At 37.0% G+C, this 24555-nt stretch overlaps 1 protein-coding gene across 4 annotated transcripts in view; it reads right to left on the bottom strand.

Moving 5' to 3' along the window:
- Positions 1-24555, bottom strand: part of PTBP3 (polypyrimidine tract binding protein 3) — a 106830-nt gene that overhangs the window by 57654 nt on the left and 24621 nt on the right. For 2 of the 4 annotated variants that reach the window (XM_069540760.1, XM_060014320.1), the window contains 2 exons: positions 16710-16794; positions 828-997 (listed from right to left, as the gene is read on the bottom strand). In XM_069540760.1, the coding sequence (XP_069396861.1) occupies positions 828-997; positions 16710-16743 (204 nt within the window). In that variant the 5' untranslated portion in view covers positions 16744-16794. The remainder of the gene's footprint in view (positions 1-827; positions 998-16709; positions 16795-24555) is intronic. The other 2 variants (XM_060014323.1, XM_060014321.1) reach the window with 1 other exon arrangement.

Raw genomic sequence — 24555 nt, 5'->3', positions numbered from 1 at the left:
GATAAATATAAACCTAGAACCAACTGCAGAAACAAAGGAAAGTGTGACATTGCCTGCTGCCTCTCAGAGCTATTTGACATAAAACATAGGATACACTATATGGAACACGATAATGTACATAACACATGGCAGTTAGACATTTCACAGCCATTAGACACAGTCATGTTGGCTCTTTCAAACCGTGCAAACCATGCTATTCTCAATAGTGGCATCTGTGATAAAAAGATCCAAGTGCATGTACTATCTCCAAAAGATGCAAGAAAAATGTGTAAACACAACAAGGGCTGAATACTAAGACATATTATTTAACTTCTCCAGTTCTTAATAACCTCATCTGCATTAAACAGGGATGTTAAATAGTTTACTAAAGATAGAGGAGTCTGAATCAGACATCATTATCCAATCTCTGATGGTAATCAATCCAATCTCTTCTGATAATCACAGGATATTTTCATAAACCATTTTGTAATTAAGAATATAAAATATGTTTGTTAACAAGTCAATGAATAAGAGATAATCCTGTTTCCTACATTAACATTTTTGTTTGCTGCTTCCTGTCATTAAAAAGTTCTATTTTAAAAACTATTTAAATAGAATGAAATTTAGGGGGAAAAAAAAAATTCAAGAAAATAAAATCTTTTTTTTTTTTTTGGCCACACCTTGCAGCTTGTGGGATCTTAGTTCCCCCACCAGGGATTGAACCTGCACCCCTGGCAGTGAAACTACGGAGTCCTAACCACTGGACTGCCAGGTAATTCCCCTAAAAATCATTTTATCAGTAACACTCAGAGATAATAACTGTGGGTCAATCTTTAAAACTTACATACCTGGCTTTTTCCTTTCAACATCAAAAGATTAGTTACTTTGCCAAATGGTAGACCTAATGATATGACCTCTGCTTCGGTGACATCACTTGGAATTTTGCGAAGATGGAGAACACGGGAAGGCGAACAGGGAGGTCTATCTCCTTTAAATTTCTTGTTGTCATTCCCATTAGCTAAAAAATATAAGATTTTTTAAAAAATTACTGAAACTGATTTGGGCTGACGTATTACATTAACCATATCATCACATTTGACATCTGATATTCCAAGAGTTTCAGGTTTTGAAATTCATGAACTACGTACGGGGCTGATGGGAGAAGAGTAGAAGACAGTGGAAAACAAAACCATCCACCTTTCAATGAATGCGTTGATTTTTCACTACAGGTATTATATTTTTTAAAAATTGAACTCTGATTTTTAACGTCAAGGAAAAGTGCTGGGTAAATGAATTACATATTTAGAGGTATCAAAACCTCTAAATAGTTAACTATTTGTTGTGAATAGAGAACAGTATTTATAATATCTTTAATGTATTTTAAAGGTATTTTTCTAATTTGTCCTATTACTAATTAAACAAATAAGAAAAATAACTTTTAGGAAAGACAGTAATAAAAATTTTATATTTATCACACCCTACGAGGATTTGGATTTGAGATGCATGTTTATGAAAATAAGTTTATTTCTTGGGCATCATATAATTTTTACCAATCTATTTTTTAAAGTACTTTTAGAACATAAATTGTGGTTTCTTAGGATAATCTTATCCCTTATGATATAACAGGCAGTTCTTAACATAAGCATCATCACCTTTCTGGAAATACAAATTTTTAGCCCCACCTCAGACCTACTGAATCAGAAACATCCCAGTAACTGTGTTTTAACAAGCTCTCCAGATGATTCTGAAGCAACCTAAAGTTTGAGAACCACTGCTGTAAAATTAAGAAATCCATTATGCCAGTTTACAGCCAAATTTTATTTAAAGCCTATCTTTTAACAGTGACAATAACTAGAACTGACAAGCCTGTAACAAGTACTCAAATTTATGTACATAAGATTCAGAAATGTTTTTCTCCCAGAAATAGCACCAAGTAAGACTGAATGCAAATTATCTGAAAGCCCAAAGTTTCATTACAGTGTTTTTTTTAATACTAAAATACTTAGCAGTATTAGGAGGAAAATATAATCTTTCCAAACACCTAAGATTATCATTTTTCTAAACACTAATGAAACTTTACAATCAGGTGTCTGTGATCCTAAATAAACAAATTTCATGAGGACCACGTAAAAATTATATGGCAGTATTTTGTACCCATAGCTGTGGCACAGAACTCAACTTGCTTACAGGTAAATAGGTTGACTTAATACCAAAACCAGCACTTGCTCCCAAATTCTCTAAGTTCATAAATGCAGGCAACATCCTACCTGGACCCAAATACCATCAATTCCTAGAGGTCCTTACAGGTCTGTGCCTGTATATAACAAATGCCTAGGACAGAGTGTGGAAAATAATCGGCAAATATTTGTTGGAAATTAATCTGGGAGGCAAGAGGTTCCTTCTCCTTTCTCATCATGAAATATTTATTTTTCCCTCCAAAATGACTGATTCCATTTTCATCTCCACGCTCAATGTCACCTCACCTATGATCTTGGCCCCTTCTACTCTCCCTTCCTCTAGTTTCACCCCTCCCCCACTTCCACTCAGATCCAACATCATATCAACCTAAACAGATGTATCATGTCATTATCCTGCTCTAAAAACCCTGACAGGATTCCAGCTACCTAAAATGTCCATTAGTTTCTAGTTTTCACGCTGTTTTCATTTACACTGTTTCACTGGAGTTGACAAAAATATACTAAGTTAAATATTATTAATTTTAACAGATGAAGAGACAGAGGTTCAGAGATTAAATAATTTTTGTACACAGCTAGCAAGTGATAAAAGCATTATTCAAACTTAAGTTTAAAGGTAATTTTCTTAACCACAAAAATCTCAAAGTGTCTTACCATTTGTAGAAAAAAGTAAGCAACCTGACAGTGACAAAAAATTTTCAGAGTATGTGCAGGTTTATGAGGATTATAATGATAATACTGTCACTAGATTAAATGCCAAATATCACCTTGTGGACAGGAGTGAAAGCCAAGCATGAAGTGCCTTTCTGCACCCTCCCTCCCTGTAAGCCTAGATGGCTAGACAACAATACCACCACCTTGTGCGTTCTAACCAGCACAAAGTGTTAAAGACTAGAAAAACATACTAAAGGCCAAAGGCTTTTGTAAGTTTACCCAGAATATTCCAAAATGAATGAATGAACATTAAGAAGGTTGTTTCTTTAACTGAGGTGTTCAGAATCTCCGTAAAACTATGTGTGAGAAAAAATGAATACCTACATAAGCTATTTGAGCTTGCACTGAACTATCAAATAAAGACCTATGGTGACAAATTTTTATCAAGAATTATGCAAATATATCACCATTTTAGGTTGTTAATTGTTCTGCATTATAAAAGTGCCTAGACTATGTTCAGAGCATGGGCTATGAAATCACACATCTTGTTCTGACATAACTGAGCCTGAGATTCTTCTCCGATAAAATGAGTATAATAACAGTATTTGGAAAATGTAGTATGAGTATTTGGAAAATTAAATATGATAACATTTAAATGTTAGGTGTAATGCCTAGTACAAAGTGATCAATAATCTATGTCTTGATTTTCTTAGGAGGGCTTATTTTACCTGGAAAGTATGTTCTTTCTACTTTTTTGGTGCTAAAATAATGATTGTGGACAACAGTGGATTTTTTTCTCTTGATGTTCTTACTTGCAAAATTGACATTGCTTAACATTAATTGGAAATTTTATTATTCTGTGTAATCTAAAAGCCTAAGAACTACTCATCTAGATGACCCAAAAAGGTTATATCTAAAGACTTGATAAATATAACAATCTAAAAATGAAAAATGCATATAAGCAATTATATGGCATTATAATTTAATAAAAGAGGAAACAAGAAAATTGCAATGCACTGAATACATAACTTTGACAAATTATTCCCTGTACAAAAGGATCCACCACAGACTTTTCCAAAATTGTATTATGAAAATAAGCATTCAAAATACTTAGCTTGCATAAATCTTGTATTTTTTGAATATAATGAAAAGTCCTGAATGCCTACTATATATTAATTATGTTCCAAAGAGATAAGTGGAAGAGACTTTTTAAAAATTCATATATTCCCATCTCAAAACTGAAGGGATCTACCAAGAAAACTATCCTAGAAATATGGATCTTTTTAAAAATTCAACTTTATTAGGGTATTCTTTAGGTATAGTAAAATCCACCTGCATTTTAAATGCAGAGTATGACAACCTTTGACAAATAACCCATATGGCCACAAAAAACCATTGAACCTGGACTTTTTTTCTTTTTTTTTGAAGGACTTTTAAATTATCAATTTGATATTTAAAACAAGTACAGGGCTATTTAGGTTTTCTATTTCTTTTGCACCTGTGTTTTTCAAGGAATTGGTCCACTTCATCTAAACTGTCAAACTTATTGGCTTAAAATTGTTCACAATATTCACTTGATATCTATCTTAGCCTGCTCAGGACACCATAACAAAATACGACAGAGTGGCTTAAACAATACAAATTTACTTTTTCACAGTTCTGGAGACTAGAAGTCCAAAATCAAGGGTCAGCATGGTCACTTTCTAGTGAGGATTCTTCCTGGCTTATAGACAGCCACCTTTTCACATGGTCCTCACATGGCAGGGGTGGAGGGAAAAAGCAAGCTCTTTGGCATCTCTTCTTATAAAGACATTAATCCCAGTGAGGGCCCCACTCCAAAGACCCCATCTCCAAATAGCATCACATTGGGGGTTAGGGCTTAAACATATGAATTTTGGGGGTACACAAACATTCAGTCCATAACAATATCTTTTTAATGTCTACAGGATAGTTCTTGATATTAGTAATTTCTGTCTTTTTTTAATAAACCTACCTAGAGGTTTATTAATTTTATTGATCTATTAAAAAAACAGCTATTGGTTTCATTAATCCTCATTTTCTATGTCATTAACTTTTGTTTTTATATTTAATATTTTCTATTTACTTGGGGTTTAATTTGCTCTTCTTATGCTACACTTAGAAGCTTAGATCATTCATTTTAGACTTTTTTCTAATAAAATATTTAAAGCTGTAAATTTCCTTCTAAGAACAGCTCTAGCTGAACCCTACAAACTTTAGTAAGTTGTGTTTTCATATTAATTCACTTCAAAATATCTTCTAATTTCCCTTGTGACTTCTTATGTGATCCATGGATTAAGTGTTACTTTCTTTTTCCAAGCAACTGGAGATTTTTTTCTCACATATTTGAGGATCATTTCTTAAAACTGCTAATACAATTCTAATGCATAATTTTAATGCATTCATATTTACTGAGACTTAAGGACCCAGCATATAGTTTACCTTGCTGACCATTTCATGTGAACTTGAAAAGAATATATATGCTGATGGTGTGCGACAGACTGTTCCATATGTCAATGAGGTCAAGCTGGTTGATAGTGTTGAAAACTTCTATATTAGGTGATCTACAAACTTCCTCTAAAGGGTCACATAAATATTTTAGACTTTTGTGGGCCATACAGGCTCTGAACCAACTATTCATCTCTGCAGTTGTAACATGAAAAGAGCCATAGCTGACATCTTGCAGAAAAACCCAAACGAACTTTTCGGCCAAGCCAATAAATAAGTATGACTGTGTTCAAATAAAGTTTTATATATAGATAGCAAAATTTAATTTCATATAAGTTTCATGTATCAGAAATTTTTCATGTATCAGAAAATATTCTTTGTGTTTTTCACCATTTAAAATGTAAAAATCAGGAATTCCCTGGTGGTCCAGAGGCTAAGACTCCGCGCTCCCAATGTAAGGGGCCTGGGTTTGATCCCTGGTCAGGGAACTGGATCCCACATGCTGCAACTAAGAGTTCGCATACTGCAACTGAAGATCCCGCGTGCTGCAACGAAGATCCTGCATGCCGCGACAAAGACCAGGCAGAGCGAAATACATACATACATACATACATAAATACATAAAATTTTTTTTAAATGTAAAAATCAATCTTAGCTCATGGGCAATATAAAAATGGGCAATGGAGTGGATGTGGCCCACAGGGCAGAGTTTGCTAATGCCTGCTCTGGATTCTTATTGATTTTTATCTACTACACTATCAATTACTGAGAGGAGTGTTGAAATCTGCAGCTGTAATTGTGGATTTGTCTATTTCTCTGTTTAGTTCTATTAGTTTTACTTTATGTATTCTGAAGCTCTGTAATTAGGTGAATATATATATTTAGGATACATATATTTATCAAGAAATATAAATAAATGGAATACAAAGTAATAAATGACAAATAAAATGGAATATAAAAAATAATCTAAAGGAAAAACAGAACAAAATATATGGGACAAATAGGAAATAAATAGGAAGATGAAAGACTTAGTGGGGTGCAGATTCAATCCCTGGCTGGGGAACTAAGACCCTGCATATCGCATGGCCAAAAAAAAAAAAAAAAAAAGACTTAAACCCAACTACATCAATAACCCAACTACATCAAACCCAACTACATCTTTATGCCAGTGAAACTGGCATAAAGATTCCAATTGAGGGGCTTCCCTGGTGGCGCAGTGGTTGAGAGTCCGCCTGCCAACGCAGGGTACACGGGTTAGTGCCCCGGTCCGGGAAGATCCCACATGCTGCGGAGCGGCTGGGCCCGTGAGCCATGGCCACTGAGCCTGTGCTCCGCAACGGGAGAGGCCACAACAGTGAGAGGCCCGCGTACCACCAAAAAAAAAAAAAAAAAAAAAAAAAGATTCTAATTGAAAGGCAGAGATTATGGTCTGGATAAAAGCAAAACAATTATAAGGTGTGAATAAGAAACCCATTTAAAATATAAAATCCAGGTTACAAGTAAAAGGATGAAAACACATAAATATGTAAACACTAATCACAAGAAAGCTGGAGTGGCTGTACTAATACCAGACAAAGTAGACTTCAGGAAAAGGAGTATCACCAGAGATAAAGTGAGACATTTCATAATGATAAAGGGATCAATTTATCAAGGAAACATAATATGTCACACATAAAACATGCACATCAATGGCAGATAATCTCTGTTTTTTAATTATAATCTTTACTTTTTTTGTTTACTTTTTTTTAAGCGACTGCTCTGGGGTTAAATTGACAATTCATATCTTTAACTTACCCCAGTCTACCTTAAAATAATATTATAACACCTAGGTATTATGTAAGAACTTTTCAAAGTATATGTCTATTTTCCTTATCATATCCTTTGTGTTACTATCATATATTATACTTTTCACATATGCTGTAACTCCCCAAATATATTAATATTATCTTGCTTTAAATAGTCAATTACTTATTTTTCTTTTTGCATCTTATTTTATTCACTTATTGTGTCTTATGGAGCTTTCCATAGAGAGCATTCTATACTTTTTTTTCAAATAATTTTTTACTGTGGTATAATACACATAAAATTCGCTATCTTAACTATTTTTAAACGTAGAATTCAGTGGTGTTAAACATACTCATAATGTGTAACTATCACCACCACCTATCTCCACAGCACTTTTCACCTTGTAAAACAGAAACTCTATACCCATTAAAAAGTAGTTCCCTAGTCCTCCCTTCTTCCAGGCCCTAGCAACCACCATTCTATTCTCTAAGATTCTGACTACTCTAAGTATTCTTTCTTATTTCCTTTTGTGCATATCATATAGCTATTTTCTTTGTGGTTACCATGGGGATTACATTTAACATCCTAAAGTTATAACACTTTAATTTGAATTTAGACCAGCTTAACTTCAATAACATACAAAAACTCTGCTCCTTTACAGCTCTGTCCCCACCCCTTTCCATTATTATCACAAAATTACATCTTTATACAGTGTGTGCCCAGAAACACAAACTAACAATTCTTTTAATGCATTAGTCTCCTAAATTATTTAGAAAACAAAATGTGGAGTTACAAACCAAGTCACTTGGTAGCTTTTAGATTAATAATTTTAAAAAAATGTATTAGCCCCTTAAATCTACAGAAAACAAAAAGTAGATAACAAACCACTGTTAGAATAATATTGGCTTTTATAAGGGCCTTCACTGAGATCTTTATTTCTTCATATGGCTTTGAGCTACTGGCCGGTGTCCTTTCATTTCACCCTAAAGGACTCCTTTGAATATTTCTTGCAGGGCAGATCTAGTGGTAATAAAATCCTTCAGTTTTTGCTCATGTGGAAATTTCTCTTTCACTTTTGAAAGAAAAATTTACCAAACATAGGATACTTGGTTGACAGTTTTATTCTTTTAGCACTTTGAATATATTGGCCCACTGACATCTGTCCAAAGTTCCTGAAGAGAAATCTGGTCATATTCTTATTGAGGATCCCTTGTATGTGATAAGTTGATTCTCTCTCGATACTTTCAGGATTCTCTCTTTGTCTCTGACTTTTGAAAGTTTCATTATAAAGGTGTCTCAGTGTGGGTCTCATTGAATTCATCTTACTTGGAGTTCATTAAGCTTCTTGGATGTTTATATTCATGTTTTTCATCAAATTTGGGAATATGGTAACTCTGGAAATCAGACTCTTCCCCTTTCTAGGGGTTTTCTCATTTGTGTTATTGTTTTTGATTGTTTTAGACTGTGTTTACGCCAAGGATCAGCTTGAGGTGTAAATTTAAGTTCTACTCAGGTGTCTTCTGAGCCTTTTCCTGGGCATGCACTATCACTTTCTAATTTTCCCTGTAGATGCAGCTGTTTTTTAATGTCCTAGTCTTCAATCTTTGGCTCCCAAAAGGGGAAAAAAAGAGAAAATGAAGGGGAGGAGGGTGTGGAAAGCACCAGCCTTTTATATGCTCTGGAAGTCACATATATTGGGAGTGGGGCGTGCTGGCTTGCAACAATAGCGGGAGATGCAAGAACAATGGCTGCCTACCTCTTTGTCCTACCTGCATGATCAGAAGAAGCACCAGCAATCAGAGCACAGAACCCTTGAAGTTGAAGGACAGGTCCTTTTTGCCTACCCTGGCTCCTATTTGTAAGCTGCTCTGGAACCACACAGTTGCCTGCCATGTGACTGAGCGTGAGGGATGGGTAGCTGCTGCTGCACTAAGAGCTAAAATTGACCAAAATTAACCACAATTTACCTTCCAAGTCTTCCCCTGGAACTTGCAAGCCTTCAAAAGACTCCAGAGTTCCAAATTAGTTATAGACAGATTCTGCCAGTGCAATTGTTGTCTAGGTAGAAAGACAGACTCCTGGTGCTTCTTACTCTACCATCTTCCCAGAATCCCTCAATCATCTTTTAAATTATCCAAAAAAATGAGAAAGAACAGTCACATATCCACATATTTACCACTTTGTGTAGATCCAAGTTTCCACCTGGTATCATTTTCCTCAAGTCTGAGGAATTTCCTTTTCCATTTCATAAAATGTAAGTCTGTTACTAACAAATGCTCTCAGCTCTTGTGTGCCTCAAATAGGCTTTATTTTAACTTTATTTTTGAAAAATATTTTAACTGGATATAGAATTTGTTTCATTGTATTTATCTACAGTACTTTAAAGATGTTGCTCAACTGTCTTCTGGTTTGCAGTTTCAGGCAAGCACTCTCATTACTCTTATCTTTGTTTCTCTGAATAAATGTGACTTTTTTCCTCTGGCTACTTTTAAGATTTGTTCTGCATTCCTGGTTTTCAGCAATTTGATTATGAGGAGATTTGGTGTGGTTTTCACTGTGTTTATCCTGCCTGTGGCTCACCGAACTTCTTGGATATGTGGCTTTACAGTTTCCACCATATCTGGAGTATTTTCAGTCATTATTTCTTCAGATATATTTGTTTCCCCACCCCCAACTTTTTTTCTGGAACTTCAATTATACATATGTTTAGACCACTTAATTTTGTTCTACAGATTATTAAGGCTCTGTTCATTTCTTTTTCAGTCTTTTGGTCTGTGTGCTTTAGTTTCTATTGCTGTCTTTAAATTCACTGATCATTTCTTTTACAGAATATTAGTGCTGTTACAGCCATGCCATGTTTTTTTTTTAGATATTATAACTTTATCTCTAGAAGTTCTATTTGATTTTTAGCTTTCATTTTCTCCCTGTTATGTTGATATTTTCCTTTAAATCCTTTCACATACTTTAATAACTGTTCCAAAGTACAAATCTGCTAACTTCATCATCTGTTATTTTCTAGGTGTGTTTCTATGGACTGATTTTTCTCCTAGCTATGGGTTGCAATTTTTGATTGAATGCTCAACATTGTGAGCACTGGAATTGTTTTATTCCTTTAAAGTGCCAGACTCCTTTCTGGAAAAAATGAAGTGCCAGACTCCTTTCTGGAAAAAAGTTAAGTTACTTTAAGATCAGGTAATTGTTTTGGAGCTTGTTTTTAAGTCTTGTTAGGGTGGGTTTAGAATAGCTTTTATGCTAGAGCTGATATACCACCCCTACTGGTAAGGCACGTGTGGCTTAATATTCACCAACAGATTCAAGGGCAGGTTTCTGGAGCACTTTTCTCACAGATGGAAGCTAGAACTCCTACAGGCAGCAAGACGAAAGAGGAAAAAACCATGCAGAGATGCCCCAGAAGTAACACTTCCACTTATATCTCATTAGACAGCACTCAATCACATGACCACACCTAGCTATAAGGAAGACTGGAAAAGCAGTCATTTAATCTGAGTGGCAATGTGCCCAGATAAAAATTAGAGCTCTGTTGCTAAAGAAAATAGAAAGTATTGGGGTACCCAACAAACAGTCTCTGCCATAATTCCTAAGATTAAATTTAGGAGGAAAAGCATATGATTTATGTAGAAAAGTATAAAACATTTTCATAATTACCAAAGGACATAAAATAAGACCTAAAACCATGGACTCACATGCCATATTCCCAGATGGAAAAATAATTACACAAAAAGATCAACATTTCAGAATCCCTAAGATTTTGTGGGGAAGGAATAGGGAATGAGGGGCTGTTCTAGAACTACACAAAATAATTTAAAGTTCATATGTCCATTATAGGCTAAGAGATATTCTTAAGGAATATTAATATCTAAGCAGAACGACCAGTTTGCCTGGGACAGTCACAATTTGGCATCATTGTTGTAGCAACCTGTACAGTTTAACATCTTCTCTTTTGAAAAAAAATTAACAGTTGCATTGAAATAAGCTAGAATAGGCTTAGTAGATCCAATTGATTTTTTTAACTTCCAGTTTTTGCCATGCTCTCATCTAGTAGTTTATAAACCACATGTACAGTGATTAAATCTGAATGTTAACCAATGTTAACCAGTGAGACGGAATCTCTTCATGACTTTTTCACAGACAACACACAGAGTCTTTGATTTAAAGAGGAAAGAAGGGAGGGAGGGAGGAAAGGAGGAAGGGAGGAAGGGAGGAAGGAAGAAAAAAGAAAAGAAATGCAGTGGCAGTGGGGACTTCCCTGGTGGCGCAGTGGTTAAGAATCCAGCTGCCAATGCAGGGGACATGGGTTTGAGCCCTGGTCTGGGAAGATCCCACATGCCGCAGAGCAGCTAAGCCCATGAGCCACAACTACTGAGCCTGCACTCTAGAGCCTGTGGGCCACAACTACTGAGACCGCGTGCCACAACTACTGAAGCCCACATGCCCTAAACCCTGTGCGCAGCAACTACTGAGCCCACATGCTGCAATTACTGAAGCCTGTGTGCCTAGAGCCCATGCTCTGCAACAAGAGAAGCCACTACAATGAGAAGCCCGCGCACCACAATGAAGAGTAGCCTCTGCTTGCCGCAGCTAGAGAAAACCCGTATGCAGCAACGAAGACCCAACACAACCAAAGGAAAAAAAAAAGAAAACAATTTGAAAAGAAAATTTAAAACATTTTTTTAAATTTTAAAAAAATTTAAAAAAAAGAGAAGAAATGCAGTGGGACACAAGTAGCTAAGGATAGCTCCTAACTCCTTCCATCAGTATTCAACCTTCTACCTATGCTATTCATTTGGCTGCCAGGCTGCCAGGCTGTGGAAAATGTGGGAATTACAGGCCAGTTACACATGAAATACAATTACGTTTATAATCATTCCATTTTATATCTTATAGTAAATCCATAAATCTGTAATTCTGAATTAATTTAACTTGCAAAGTTTCTTCTCCATGTGTAAACAATAAAGTGTCAGATGTTAATATACTGACACCACTAACAGAACTTTGCAAACAGTTAAATTGTATCAGTTTTATCATCATCTGCAAACATTAGAAAATCAGTTATTACCCAATAATGGTATAATATTAAATACTTTCAATGGAATCAAAGGAAAGTTTCTGGGAAGTCATTCTATCAAAAGTGAAATGTGTGACACTAATGAAAATTCAGTTTAAAAAACTCAGCTAAAAATAAAACTTCTTTGGGGTAATAATACAAATATAAATTTTGGTGCAGCAAGATGTCATGGCAAAAACAGTGTTCTGACAGTCCCATAAAGTAGACATGTATCTGCAATCTATTTGGTGCACACATAGCTTGTTACCAAACAAGCAATATTCTACAGATAGAAAGAAAAATTATAGTCGTCAAATTTTACAAATATTTTAAAATCCACATTTAGATTAACTGAACTACAAACATTTTGTGATGAAGACTGTACTGAATACAAAAAAGATCTTTCAACACAATACATGGCTTTCTTTTAGCTATGCATTATCAATGTGATTTTTTAAATTATTTGTGTCTTTGAAGAACTACTTAAGTAACTTACAAAGGGATTTAACTTGTTTATAAATGAGCCCTAAAAACTTTGACACAATTTGTTCAAAATCAATTAGAAATATTTATTCAAAGAAGTCAAGGAATGGAGTACCAAAATCTTTAGTTTTTGAAGCTTTTAGAGAATTGCAAATACTGAATCAAACATTACAGAAGTATTTTTAATGTATAGGTGACCTAAAAAAAGAAGTTTTTACGTATCAACAGGCAAACCCTTCAGCAGGCCAACAACCTCTCATAAAAGGCAAACTAAAATTAGAAATTTTCCATGTACCACAGATATTTAACAAGGAAGTCTATCTCTGTTCATGGATTTGAATGTAAATGTCTGGATTTTTAATTTTCTCTTCCCTTCTGGTAGGAATCCCCAAAGCAATAAATTAACATATACATTAGGACGTGTTAGGGGCTGGTGATACCCTAGCAAGTCTAGCAGAGCAAACACAAAACTTCCCTGAAGATTCTCACAGAAGAAGAAAATAATTCAGCCAAAGATTACCTCACAACCAAAAATTATGAATCAAGGAAAAATAATATACCATAAGCAAATACTAGCAGATACAAAACCAAGTAATATTAGCACCCTAAAGAACTCCATAATTGTAAAATCTGAGACTATAAAAATTTTGTTTTAAATAATTAAAAAATTAGGGGGAAAAAGCAATGGAAACCATAAAAAAAGAACAGCAATGGAAACCATAAAAAAAGCAATGGAAACCATAAAAAAAGAACACGATATTTTTCTAAATAACAACAAAACTAGATCATCTTTTTAAAAATGAATCAAATAAAACAGAGAAAAATGAAAAATATATGCCTTGAAATCAATTACTCAATAGAAGGATTAAACAGCATATTAGACAAAGCTGAACAAATAATGAATGAATCAGAAAATCATTTCAAGGAAATTATCCAAAATACAAGACCTTAATGAGAAAAAGGTGACAATAAATGTAAGAGGTTAAAACAACTTGCAGGACTAAATGAGGTGGTCCTATACATGTCTAACTGGAGTTCCAAAAGGAAACAATTCTTTGGAAAGTAGGGTCACTCCTAGACAGAATAAATGAAAGTAAGTCTGCAGCAATGGTCTTCAACACTGGCTGCACCTTACATGTATCACCTAAGAAACTTTAGAAACAAATTAAAAACAGTGCCTAGGTCCCCCTTCCCCCTCCTGTAATTTTGGAATTGGTGTGGAGTAGGTCAAGGTGTCTGTATTTTCTTCAAAGCTTCCCAAGCTATTTTAGTGAACATCCAGGGTTGAGAACTAGTGATCTACACCTAGACACAGCTAGAGAAACCACAGAACAAAATTAAAGAGAAAAATGTTAAAACAACTACAGAGAACTAATACTATCTACAAAATAATAATAGATTGACAAAAGACTTCTCAACAACAGATGCCAAAAGAATAATAAAATACCTTCAAAGTACTGAGAGAAAATAACTGTCAACCTGGAATTCTAAATAGCTAACTACCATTCAATAGTAATATCAAAATAGACATTTTTAGTCAGTCTAAGAGGTTACCATTTATAGACTTTTGCTGAAATAGCTACTAAAGACGATGTGCTTTAAGAAGAAAAACACTGAACCTAGAATGGAATGGGATACAAGAAGAAATTGAAAACATAAAAGCAAAACACAGCAGACTACTGATGCCAGCTAAACTCACGGCTCATACTTCTTTTCCTAAGTAATCAATCAATCAGGATGTCAGTCCTTCTGGTCATCCATCCCAGTAGTTTGTAAACATGACCGAACAAACTGACCTCAGTTTTAAAAATAAGAACAAGGGCTTCCCAGGTGGCACAGTGGTTAAGAATCCTCCTGCCAATGCAGGGGACACGGGTTTGAGCCCTGATCTAGGAAGATCCCACACGCTGCGGAGCAACTAAGCCCGTGCGCCACAACTACTGAGCCTGTGCTCTGGAGCCCGTGAACCACAACTACTGAGCCTGAGTGCCACAACTGCTGAAGCCCACGTGCCTAGAGCCCGTACTCTGCAGCAGGAGAGGCCACCACAATGAGAAGCCCATGCACTGCAACTAAGAGCAGCCCCCGCTCGCTGCAACAAGAGACACCCACGCGCAGCAATGAAGACCCAACGCACCCAAAAATAAATTAAAAAATAAATAAATTTATAAAAAAAAGAATACATGGGTCCCACCCTAGATGTACTGTTAACTCTAGGAGTAAGGGCCGAAATTTTCTTAAAAGCCTACCAGATCAAGAGGATAATCAGGTTTAGGAACTTCAGATTTCTAGCATTTCCTTCATTCAGCAGTTCTCTTAAAGTGTGGTTCCCTGGCACTACCTCTTAAAGTGTGGTTCCTCATATGGCAGCATCATCATTACCTGTGAACTTGTGGAAATGCAAATTCTCAGGACCCACTCCAGATCTACTGAATTAGAAATTCTGAGGATGGACTCTGCAACTGTGCTTTAGCAAGCCCTCCGGGTGATTCTGATGCCAGGTCATTTTTGAGAAAGCTGCTTTAATCTCCTGCTCTAAGTACCCTGTTCACACTTCCACATGAACAAACCCCCTGCTGCTGTCCTGCCTACAAAATCCTTCCATTTAGTCTTCTAGAGCAATGTACCATGGCTGACCAATTCCCAAACATTCTTAATCTCTTCACTGGATTTTTACATCTTTTGTCTTAACTGAACCTGGTTCACTTCTCTTACAGGGTCTTCACATAAAGGTTGTTCACTCTCCCAAACATCATGTAACTCAGGGTCTGGAAAGTGAGGTCTACTCATTCCCTAACTCCCTATAACACCAAAACATCTGGATAAAGATCTCACCTTTTCTGAGACTCTCCACTCTCATGGCTTCAGTTGTTAAGTGTATTATGATATTGACTTCCAAATCTCTCTTATGATGTTGAGACCAGAACCCACTACCTATCTCACACTTCCATCTGGATGTCCCCAGAGGAACCTCAAATCAATATATAAAAATCTGGGGACTGGGCTTCCCTGGTGGCGCAGTGGTTGAGAGTCCGCCTGCTGATGCAGGGGACATGGGTTCGTGCCCCGGTCCAGGAGGATCCCGCGTGCCGCGGAGCGGCTGGGCCCGTGAGCCATGGCCGCTGAGCTCGCGCGTCCGGAGCCTGTGCTCCGCAACGGCCCGCGTACCGCAAAAAAAAAAAAAAAAAAAAAAAAAATCTGGGGACTTCCCTGGCGGTCCAGTGGTTAAGACTCTGTGCTTCCAATGCAGGGGGTGCGGGTTCGATCCCTGGTCGGGGAACTAAGATGCCACATGCCATGCGGCCAAAAAAAAAACAAAAGACAAAAAAAACTGAACCTGCCATATTGTCCAACCCTGCTCTTCCTGTACTTTCTAATATAAATGAAGGCACCACAATTCAGCTATCCAATTATCTAAGTCTAAACCTATAAATCATCAATGGAATTCCTTATTCAAACATTCGATTAATCACCAATTACCATCAATTATTTCACCTTCTGTTAAGTTCTCTAATTCTCACCATCACAACTACTACTGCTATAGTACAAATTCTCCACCCTTACTAGGATTTCTTATACAGCAATAGCCCCCTAACTGCTCACTCTCTCTCAAGTATTGCACTCCTCCAATTCATTTTATAGTCCCTAAATTTCAAGAACATTTATTTTTAAAATCATGTGAACTTATAGTTTTAATACTTCTACTCTAAATCCATCATCATTCAACACAAGTTTTTAAATCTAGCTCTTTTACTCAATAGTTCTAGATCACCAACTTACTGATAATTTTATCACAACTATGTGATAATTTTACTTACTGTGATAATTTTATCACAACTATGTTACAAAGAATGTCAGTCAAAAAAGTAATTATCTAATTAAATCCAAATTAATGCTTAAAATTTAAGTGCTGTAACTAATAATTTCATCTATATGAACTTCACTGCCACAAATTTTAGATTTTGTTGTAAATAATAGCACTGCATGTTTGTAAGATGAGCAAAATAAGAACATGGTGAAAAGAAAATTTTTGAAACCCAGAGAAAGAAAACATCTCAGATTTTGAAAAAATGAAAACTCACCATACACACCTGCAGAACGAGTGGAACTGTTCATGGTAAAAGGTCCGTTAACGATGTCGGAAGAAAGAAGCTCATCAGATCCCCGCTGAAAAGCAAGAGCAATATTCTGTTAATAAAACAAGTCTTGGATAATGGTCCATATTTACTACTAAAAATATTAAAAGCTAATATTACTTAATCTGAATATCAAGGCACTTAAGGGGAAGTCTTCAAGAATCATAAAATCTAAAGGTTGGAAGTGAACTTAATAGTAAACAAAAATTATTGAACATCCACATGATTGTTAGTTATAAAAAAGAGAATTGCCATCACATAATTGGGGGCATAATCCCACAACCCTTTTGAATGAAACTCAATTCTCTGAGATACTACATCTGAAGTGTCAAAAACCATACTTAGGGGTTGAATCCTGACATTGTTTTTGTAGTATATTTTTAAGTATATTTAGTATATTTTAAATACATTTTGGTATATTAAGTATGTTAAGTTTTGTAGTATATATATATTTTTATAAAGGACTGATGACTTTTTTGTTTTGGCTGCGTTGGGCCTTCGCTGCTGCGCGTAGGCTTCCTCTAGTTGCGGTGTGGGGACTACTCTTCACTGCAGTGAGCAGGCTTCTCACTGTGGTGGCTTCTCTTGTTGCGGTGCACGGGCTCTAGGCGCGGGCTTCAGTAGTTGTGGCTCATGGGCTCTAGAGCACAGGCTCAGTGGTTGTGATGCACAGGCTTAGCTGCTCCGCGGCATGTGGGATTTTCCCAGACTAGGGCTCGAACCCATGTCCCCTGCATTGGCAGGTGGATTCTTAACCACTGAATCACCAGGGAAGTCCTGTAGTACATTTTTAAGTATTTGCGTGCAAATAATTGTGTAGCACTCCCTTGACTTTTTCATAGATGTGTATTTTTAAAAGTTGAACACAAAGATGCAATTTATTTCTATATTGGTCAAATCCTTTAAATAAGTGATTTTTTTAATTCATTAATCCTTAAAATGATCTTTAATGTGTACTATTTCTTTCTTTCTTTCTTTTTTTTTTTTTTTGTGGTACGCAGGCCTCTCACTGCTGTGGCCTCTCCTGTTGCGGAGCACAGGCTCCGGACGCGCAGGCTCAGTGGCCATGGCTCACGGGGCCCAGCCGCTCCGCGGCATGTGGGATCTTCCCGGACCAGGGCACGAACCCGTGTCCCCTGCATCGGCAGGCGGACTCTCAACCACTGCGCCACCAGGGAAGCCCTGTGTACTATTTCTTAAACAACTACTGTTTAAGTAATTTAGACTTTTTTTCAGGTAAGAGTTTTGACCAATTCCAGAGTTGAACTGTCAAAGCTGAAAGACAAGTCAGTCTAGCCTTTTCATTGTAAAACCATAAGGTCTTTTACCAAGATTAAAATGTTTATATCTAGGAAGTACAATAAACACCATGTATAAATTTAAAAACAACCTATTTCAACTGGTAGTTTGTTCAGCTCTCGGTCAATTTTTTTTTGGCGGTGCCACACGGCTTGTAACATCTTAGTTCCCCAAACAGGGATCAAACCCCGGGCCCCCGCAGTGGAAGCATGGAGTCCTAACCACTGGACCACCAGAGAATTCCCAAGCTCGGTCAACTTTTAAGAACAAATATTTCAGTCTACTAGATGATAAAACCTAATCCCCAAACTATTCTACAGAAATTATAACATCAACAGTGCTCCGACAGATATAATGTTTAGGGGTAAGGACCACTTCTGCAGGGAACAACCTCAGCCTTTGCTGAAGAAAAGCAAACCACCAATGCGTTTGCATAATATAAATACAATTATTTAAACAATTCCTGTATTAAACATCTAGAAATTATTCCCTTTGGTCTTTCACCCGTAAGTTTATAGAGACAGTTTGGAATAAGAGAAAGGAACTAAGTGAGCACGTGAGATGAAATAAAATTGAAAATCTCAAATTCCAGAAAGACTTGGATTATGACCTCACTAAAAGCAAAGGTCTTCCTGAGAATATGTGAAATACAGATATTGGCAGACAAAGACAGACTTCGTATAGCCAGTGGATATGGAAAGGTGAATTTTTGCAGTTTTAAATGTAGTAAAAAGTTAAACATGCCCAACATGTTTTTATATATGAGGAATTTGATAAACTATGTGTTACTAATAGATATATTTTCGACACATATGAGCGTAGTGTCAATATCAAACATCAATTTTCTACATGTAAATTGAATAAATTTGGTCTTAGAAACCACTTAGAGGGACTTCCCTGGTAGCACAGTGGTTAAGAATCCACCTGCCCCTGCAGGGGACGTGCGTTCGATCCCTGGTCTGGGAAGATCCCACATGCTGCGGTGCAACTAAGCCTGTGCGCCACAACTACTGAAGCCCGTGTGCCTAGAGCCCGTGCTCCGAAACAAGAAAAGCCACTGCACCACAACGAAGAGTAGCCCCCACCCACCACAACTAGAGAAAGCCTGCACGCAGCAACAAAGACCCAACGCGGCAAGGAAGGAAGGAAGGAAGGAAGGAAGGAAGGAAGGAAGGACGGACGGACGGACGAACTTAAGAGATCACTTGAGCTCTTTTCTAGACTTGCAGGAGTATGTTAAAATGTCAACTAAATATTAATTCTAGGTGGACTGCAGATTGAAACGTAAAAGACAAAACAATAAAGACTCTAGGAGATAACAGAAAAAAGTATCTTCATAATCTTGTGGTAGGGAAAGATTTCTTAAACAAGAAACACAATTATTTAAAATAACTGATAAACTATACAAAAATGAAGTTATAATTTTTATTTACAATATATACAAATATTGAATCATTATGTTGTAGATCTGAAACATGATGTTATTTATTAATTATATCTCAATTTTTTAAAAAAGAATTTTATTAACAAAAGACATCATTAGGAGATTAAAAAGGCAAGTCATAGAGTGGGAGAAAATACTGCAGTACATATAACCAACAAAGATTGTATACCCAGAACTTACTAAGAAAAAGAAGAAAGGCTGGCAGGGGGGTACCCCACTAGGAACTGATATGAAAAAAATCAAGGTAACAGAAAATGACAAGAGAGTTGAACAGGCACCTCACAAGTAAAGTGGTATACTTTATTACTGTTCCAGAGTATTTGTGTCCTTCTTTTCCTGTGAAAGAATCATTCATCCCCACCTATGGCCACGTGACTTTCAATGCCTCTGAGTGGAGGATACCTCCCTGACCCATTGACCTTGAGCACAGTTTTGTGCTATGCTTTGGCCTATGGAGTATGTATGGACATGACCTAAATCCAAGCAGAACTTTTGAAAGAGTTAGTTTCTGCCGTTTTTCTTCCTTTTCCCCTCTGAAACAAGAGGAGCATATCCCAAATAGAAGCTACTCTTTCAGCCTGATTCCCAGAATAAAAACATAACTGTATAGTTCCATAATAGCCACCAACTTTGTAAGTACACAAGAAATGTTTTTCTAAACCATATCTAAATGACTAATACCACACCCAATAAACGTATGAAAAGATGCTTAACCTCAATGGTCATTGGGGAATGCAAGTTAAAACCTCAATGAAATACAAACATATTAAAAGGGCTGACAATATCAAGTTTTGATAAGAATGTGAAGTGAGAGAACTGTTATATGTTGCTAGTGGGAGTGTAAATTGGTACAACTGATTCAATATACTAAAGTTGAATATATAAGTATCCTAGGATCTCTTTTATTCTATTCCTATGCATACACTCAAGAGATTGCCTGCTATGTGCACCTATACATATTAGAATGTTCTCAGCAGCATTATTTCTAGTAACCAAACTGGAAACAATCAAATGTCATCAACTACAGAATGAACAAATCTTTGTAAATTCATTCAATGATTTACAGTAAGGAGAATGAACTACTGCTCTACACAATAACATACAAAAATCTCATGTTAAGAAACCCATCACAAAATAATACATACTACATTGTTGCATTTACATAGAGTTCAAAAAGTAGTCACAACTAAATTATATATCTAAACTATGTATCGACTTGCAAAAGATGAAAATTGGACCCCTTTCTCACACCATATGCAAAAATTAACTCAAGAAGGGTGTATACGTAAATGTAAAACTATAACTGTAAAACTCTTAAAAGGAAACATAAAAGTAAATCTTTGTGGCTTTGGGTTAGGAAATGGTTCCTTGGTAACAAAAGCACAAGTGACAAAAGAAAAAAAAATACATTCATAAAAATAAATTAGACTTCATAAAAAGTAAAAACTTTTGTACTTCAAAGGACACCATCAAGAAAATGAAAAGACAAGCCAGAAAATGGGAGAAAATATTTGCAAATCTATTATCTGACGAGGGACTGGTACCCAGAACGTAATCTCTTATAACTCAATAATAAAAAGAGAAAATAATGCAATTTAAAAATAGGCAAAGGATCTGAACAGACATTTCTCCAAGAAAATATACAGACAATAAGCACATGAAAAGATGCACAACATCATGAGTCACTAAGGAAATGCAAATCAAAACCACAGAGATCACTTCAAATAAAAATTAAGACCATGACATCACTACATACTTATCAGAACAGTTAAAATAAAAAATAGTGACAATGCCAAATGCAGGTGAGGGATGTGGAAGAAACTGGATGTCTCATACACTGCTGAAAGGAATGTAAAATGGTACAGCCACTCTGAAAAGTTTGGTGGTTTCTTAAAAAACTAAACATAAAGAGCAATCTCAAAAGATCACATGCTCAACACAAAAACTCACATGTTCTATGATTTCATTTATATAACTCTCTCAAAATGACAAAATTATAAAGATGGAAAACTGACTAGTAGTTGCCAGGGGGCAGAGAAGCTTGGGAGAGATAGTCAGTATGATTATAAAAGGGTACCATGAGGGAGATCTTTGCGGTGATGGATTAGTTCTGTGGTGAGAATTACATGAACCTACACATGCAATAAAATGAAACAAAACTATACACAGGCATTGTATCAATGTCAATGCCCTTGTTTTTGTTGCTCTTTTCTTTAAATAATTTATTTTATTATTATTTTTTAACATCTTTATTGGAGTATAATTGCTTTACAATGGTGTGTTAGTTTCTGCTGTACAACAAAGTGAACCAGCTATACATATACATATATCCCCATATCTCTTCCCTCTTGCGTCTCCCTCCCACCCTCCCTATCCCACCCTATTGTTGTTGTTTTGGGTTTTTTTCCCCAGAAAGAGCATCTTCACTAAACAACAGGAAACAAAACGTGCCAGGAATCTGACCAAACACACAAAGCAGAGGGTGAGACTCCTCATAGGAGAGAATGACTCCCAATGGAACATAAATAGATCCCCTCGAAGTACATATATTTCGCATGAGTGTGTACATCCATATGTAATATATTGAAAGAAATCTGGTTTCTACCACGAGAAGTTACTCAGCAATAACCAATCAACATCTCACCTGAGGCCGGGAAGTGAGGGTGCTGCAGCCACGTTATAAACCGAGGCGCACCTCACGCCCGCACACGCCTCCCCTCTGTGCATAGGAAAGTTAGCCAGGGAAGGCAGGTGGCCGTGTGGCCGCGGAGCCCATCCTGCAGAACCCAGGAGCCGGCTGCAGCAGGGAGGCAAATGCCAGGCCGTGCCTGCCTGGAAGGCCGCGTCGGCTCTGGGGTGAACGGCAGCGCTCAGGACCCCAGCAACAGCACGACAGCGCGCCTGGTTTCCAACTGCGAGCCTGCCTCTGGGGTCCACCCAAGGCCCTCCAGATCTGTGTAGTTTGGCCAGCGGGGGCTTCTCCTAGGATCGAATGGCTCTTAGGAGGCGAGTAGAGTTTCTAGACCCACCAGGACTCAGCCCACATACACACGTGCACAGCCCCCCCCCCCCGCCACACACACACACACACACACACACACACACACACACGTGCTTCAACGGAAGTCAGCAAGTTGCAAACAAGTATTCTACAGGGGCGTGCTCAAATAGTGCCTGCTTCGGAGTCAGTTTTGTCAACTGCATTCTGAGTTGTCCCCATGCCAAAGTGGATTTGTTCAAAAGATACGAGTTGCTAGAGGCTACAGAGACACAAGATGTGTTACACACTGGGGGGTACAACCCTCTCAGGGCTTGGCACAGTGTTTTAGTAACAAAACAAACAAGAAATGCACGGGAACCCAATGCCCTTATTTTGACAGTGTAAGTAAGTAAGAGGTAATGATTGGGGGAAACTGTGAAAGGTACACGAGACCTCTCTGTAGTACCTTTACAGCTTGCTGTGAATCTCTAATTTTTTCAAAATAAAAAGTTAAGAACAAAACAAAACACAACTATGGAGAGATAACATCATTCTGAGCCAGAGGCTTCCTACTGACTTGAAAGACTTGTTGCCAGCCTAGAATAGTCATCACCATCATCACCGTGTTCAACCCTCAAGAGTGGATAAGAAAAGACTGGTCAAGCTGTCAATTACCACAGCTCATTCTCAGAGCTCATCCCTCACACTCTCCTTGTATACAATGGTGGTCCAGAAGGTGTCCCTTCAAAAACAAGCAACATTCAAAGAACAACCACAGGAGTTCCTTATGGGAATCTATACATAAGGAAAAGGAAGGAATCAAAAGATAACATACAACAGAAAAATGACACAACTTTATGTTACGAGCAAATGGTTCTTTGTAAAATGAAAAGTTTTTAGGAAAATATTATAGCCTCTCCTAAACAAAATACAAAGGGATACAACAGCTCAAGGGAGAGACAAATCAGAATTCTACCAAAGGAGTTAAAAGACAGATCTGTGAAAAACAAGAATAAAGCAGTGTCACAAAGTCAGATGTTTCAAAGAGAGGATAAGAGAACCAAAAGTGCAAAACATCTTTCCACCCTCCAAAGAAGTTACCTGCTGAGAGGAACCAATTCTTACTCTGTAATTTCATTATCAAAAAGCTAGAAAGAACAAATTTTCAGGAAAGCACTTTCTTGGAGTTACACGAGATTACTTAAAAGGCATCTAGAGGGGCTTCCCTGGTGGCGCAGTGGTTGACAGTCTGCCTGCCGATGCAGGGGACACGGGTTCGTGCCCCGGTCCGGGAAGATCCCACACGCTGCGGAGCGGCTGGGCCCGTGAGCCATGGCCGCTGAGCCTGCGCGGCCGGAGCCTGTGCTCTGCAACGGGAGAGGCCACAAGAGTGAGAGGCCCACTTACCGCAAAAAACAAAACAAAACAAAACAAAACAAAAGGCATCTAGAGAAGGTGTTAAACTGTTAACACAGGTCTGCCCCAGACAAGGCTTGCCAGCTAAGAATCCAAAAAAGTTGGGGTCTACTTAATGCACACATGCCATTTCAGTTTCAATATGAGGAGAGAAATGAGTTACTCATCGTTCTTTCTGTTTCTACCTCATTCAATAAACTGTTACCTAACTTCCTAACAAATCTCCAATCAACTATTAAAGTGAAATTATTCCTTGTTGCTTATTGAATCAAGTCTAAATGTATTGTGATGGTGATTAAAAGCTCCTCCTACTCACAATAACACTCCTGTCTTGTAATTTTCCCCAAATACATCATCTTTATTTCTGCTACTTTTTATGCTATTCTCCTGCCTCAAACACTGTCTCTTCACAACATATCCAGTCCTACCTACTGGTCAGAGATAATTAATACCACATCTGGAAAATTTTTCAACCCCAAAGTGAAGAGACTGACCTGAATTTTGATTGTCTTTCAACATTAAAATGTGCAAGATTCTAGGTTTTAGTACACTTCACGTAATATATTCTTCCTATGTATATAACCATCAATATCACACACTTTGTCAAATATGTACACAGTTTTTTCCCAGCTACTCTGAGGTCTATTATTGTG

Source organism: Delphinus delphis, chromosome 6, assembly GCF_949987515.2.
Source record: "Delphinus delphis chromosome 6, mDelDel1.2, whole genome shotgun sequence".
NCBI classification, from domain to species: domain Eukaryota; kingdom Metazoa; phylum Chordata; class Mammalia; order Artiodactyla; family Delphinidae; genus Delphinus; species Delphinus delphis.
Note: the sequence above shows the minus strand (reverse complement) of the source record. Positions and strands in the feature narration are given on the sequence as shown.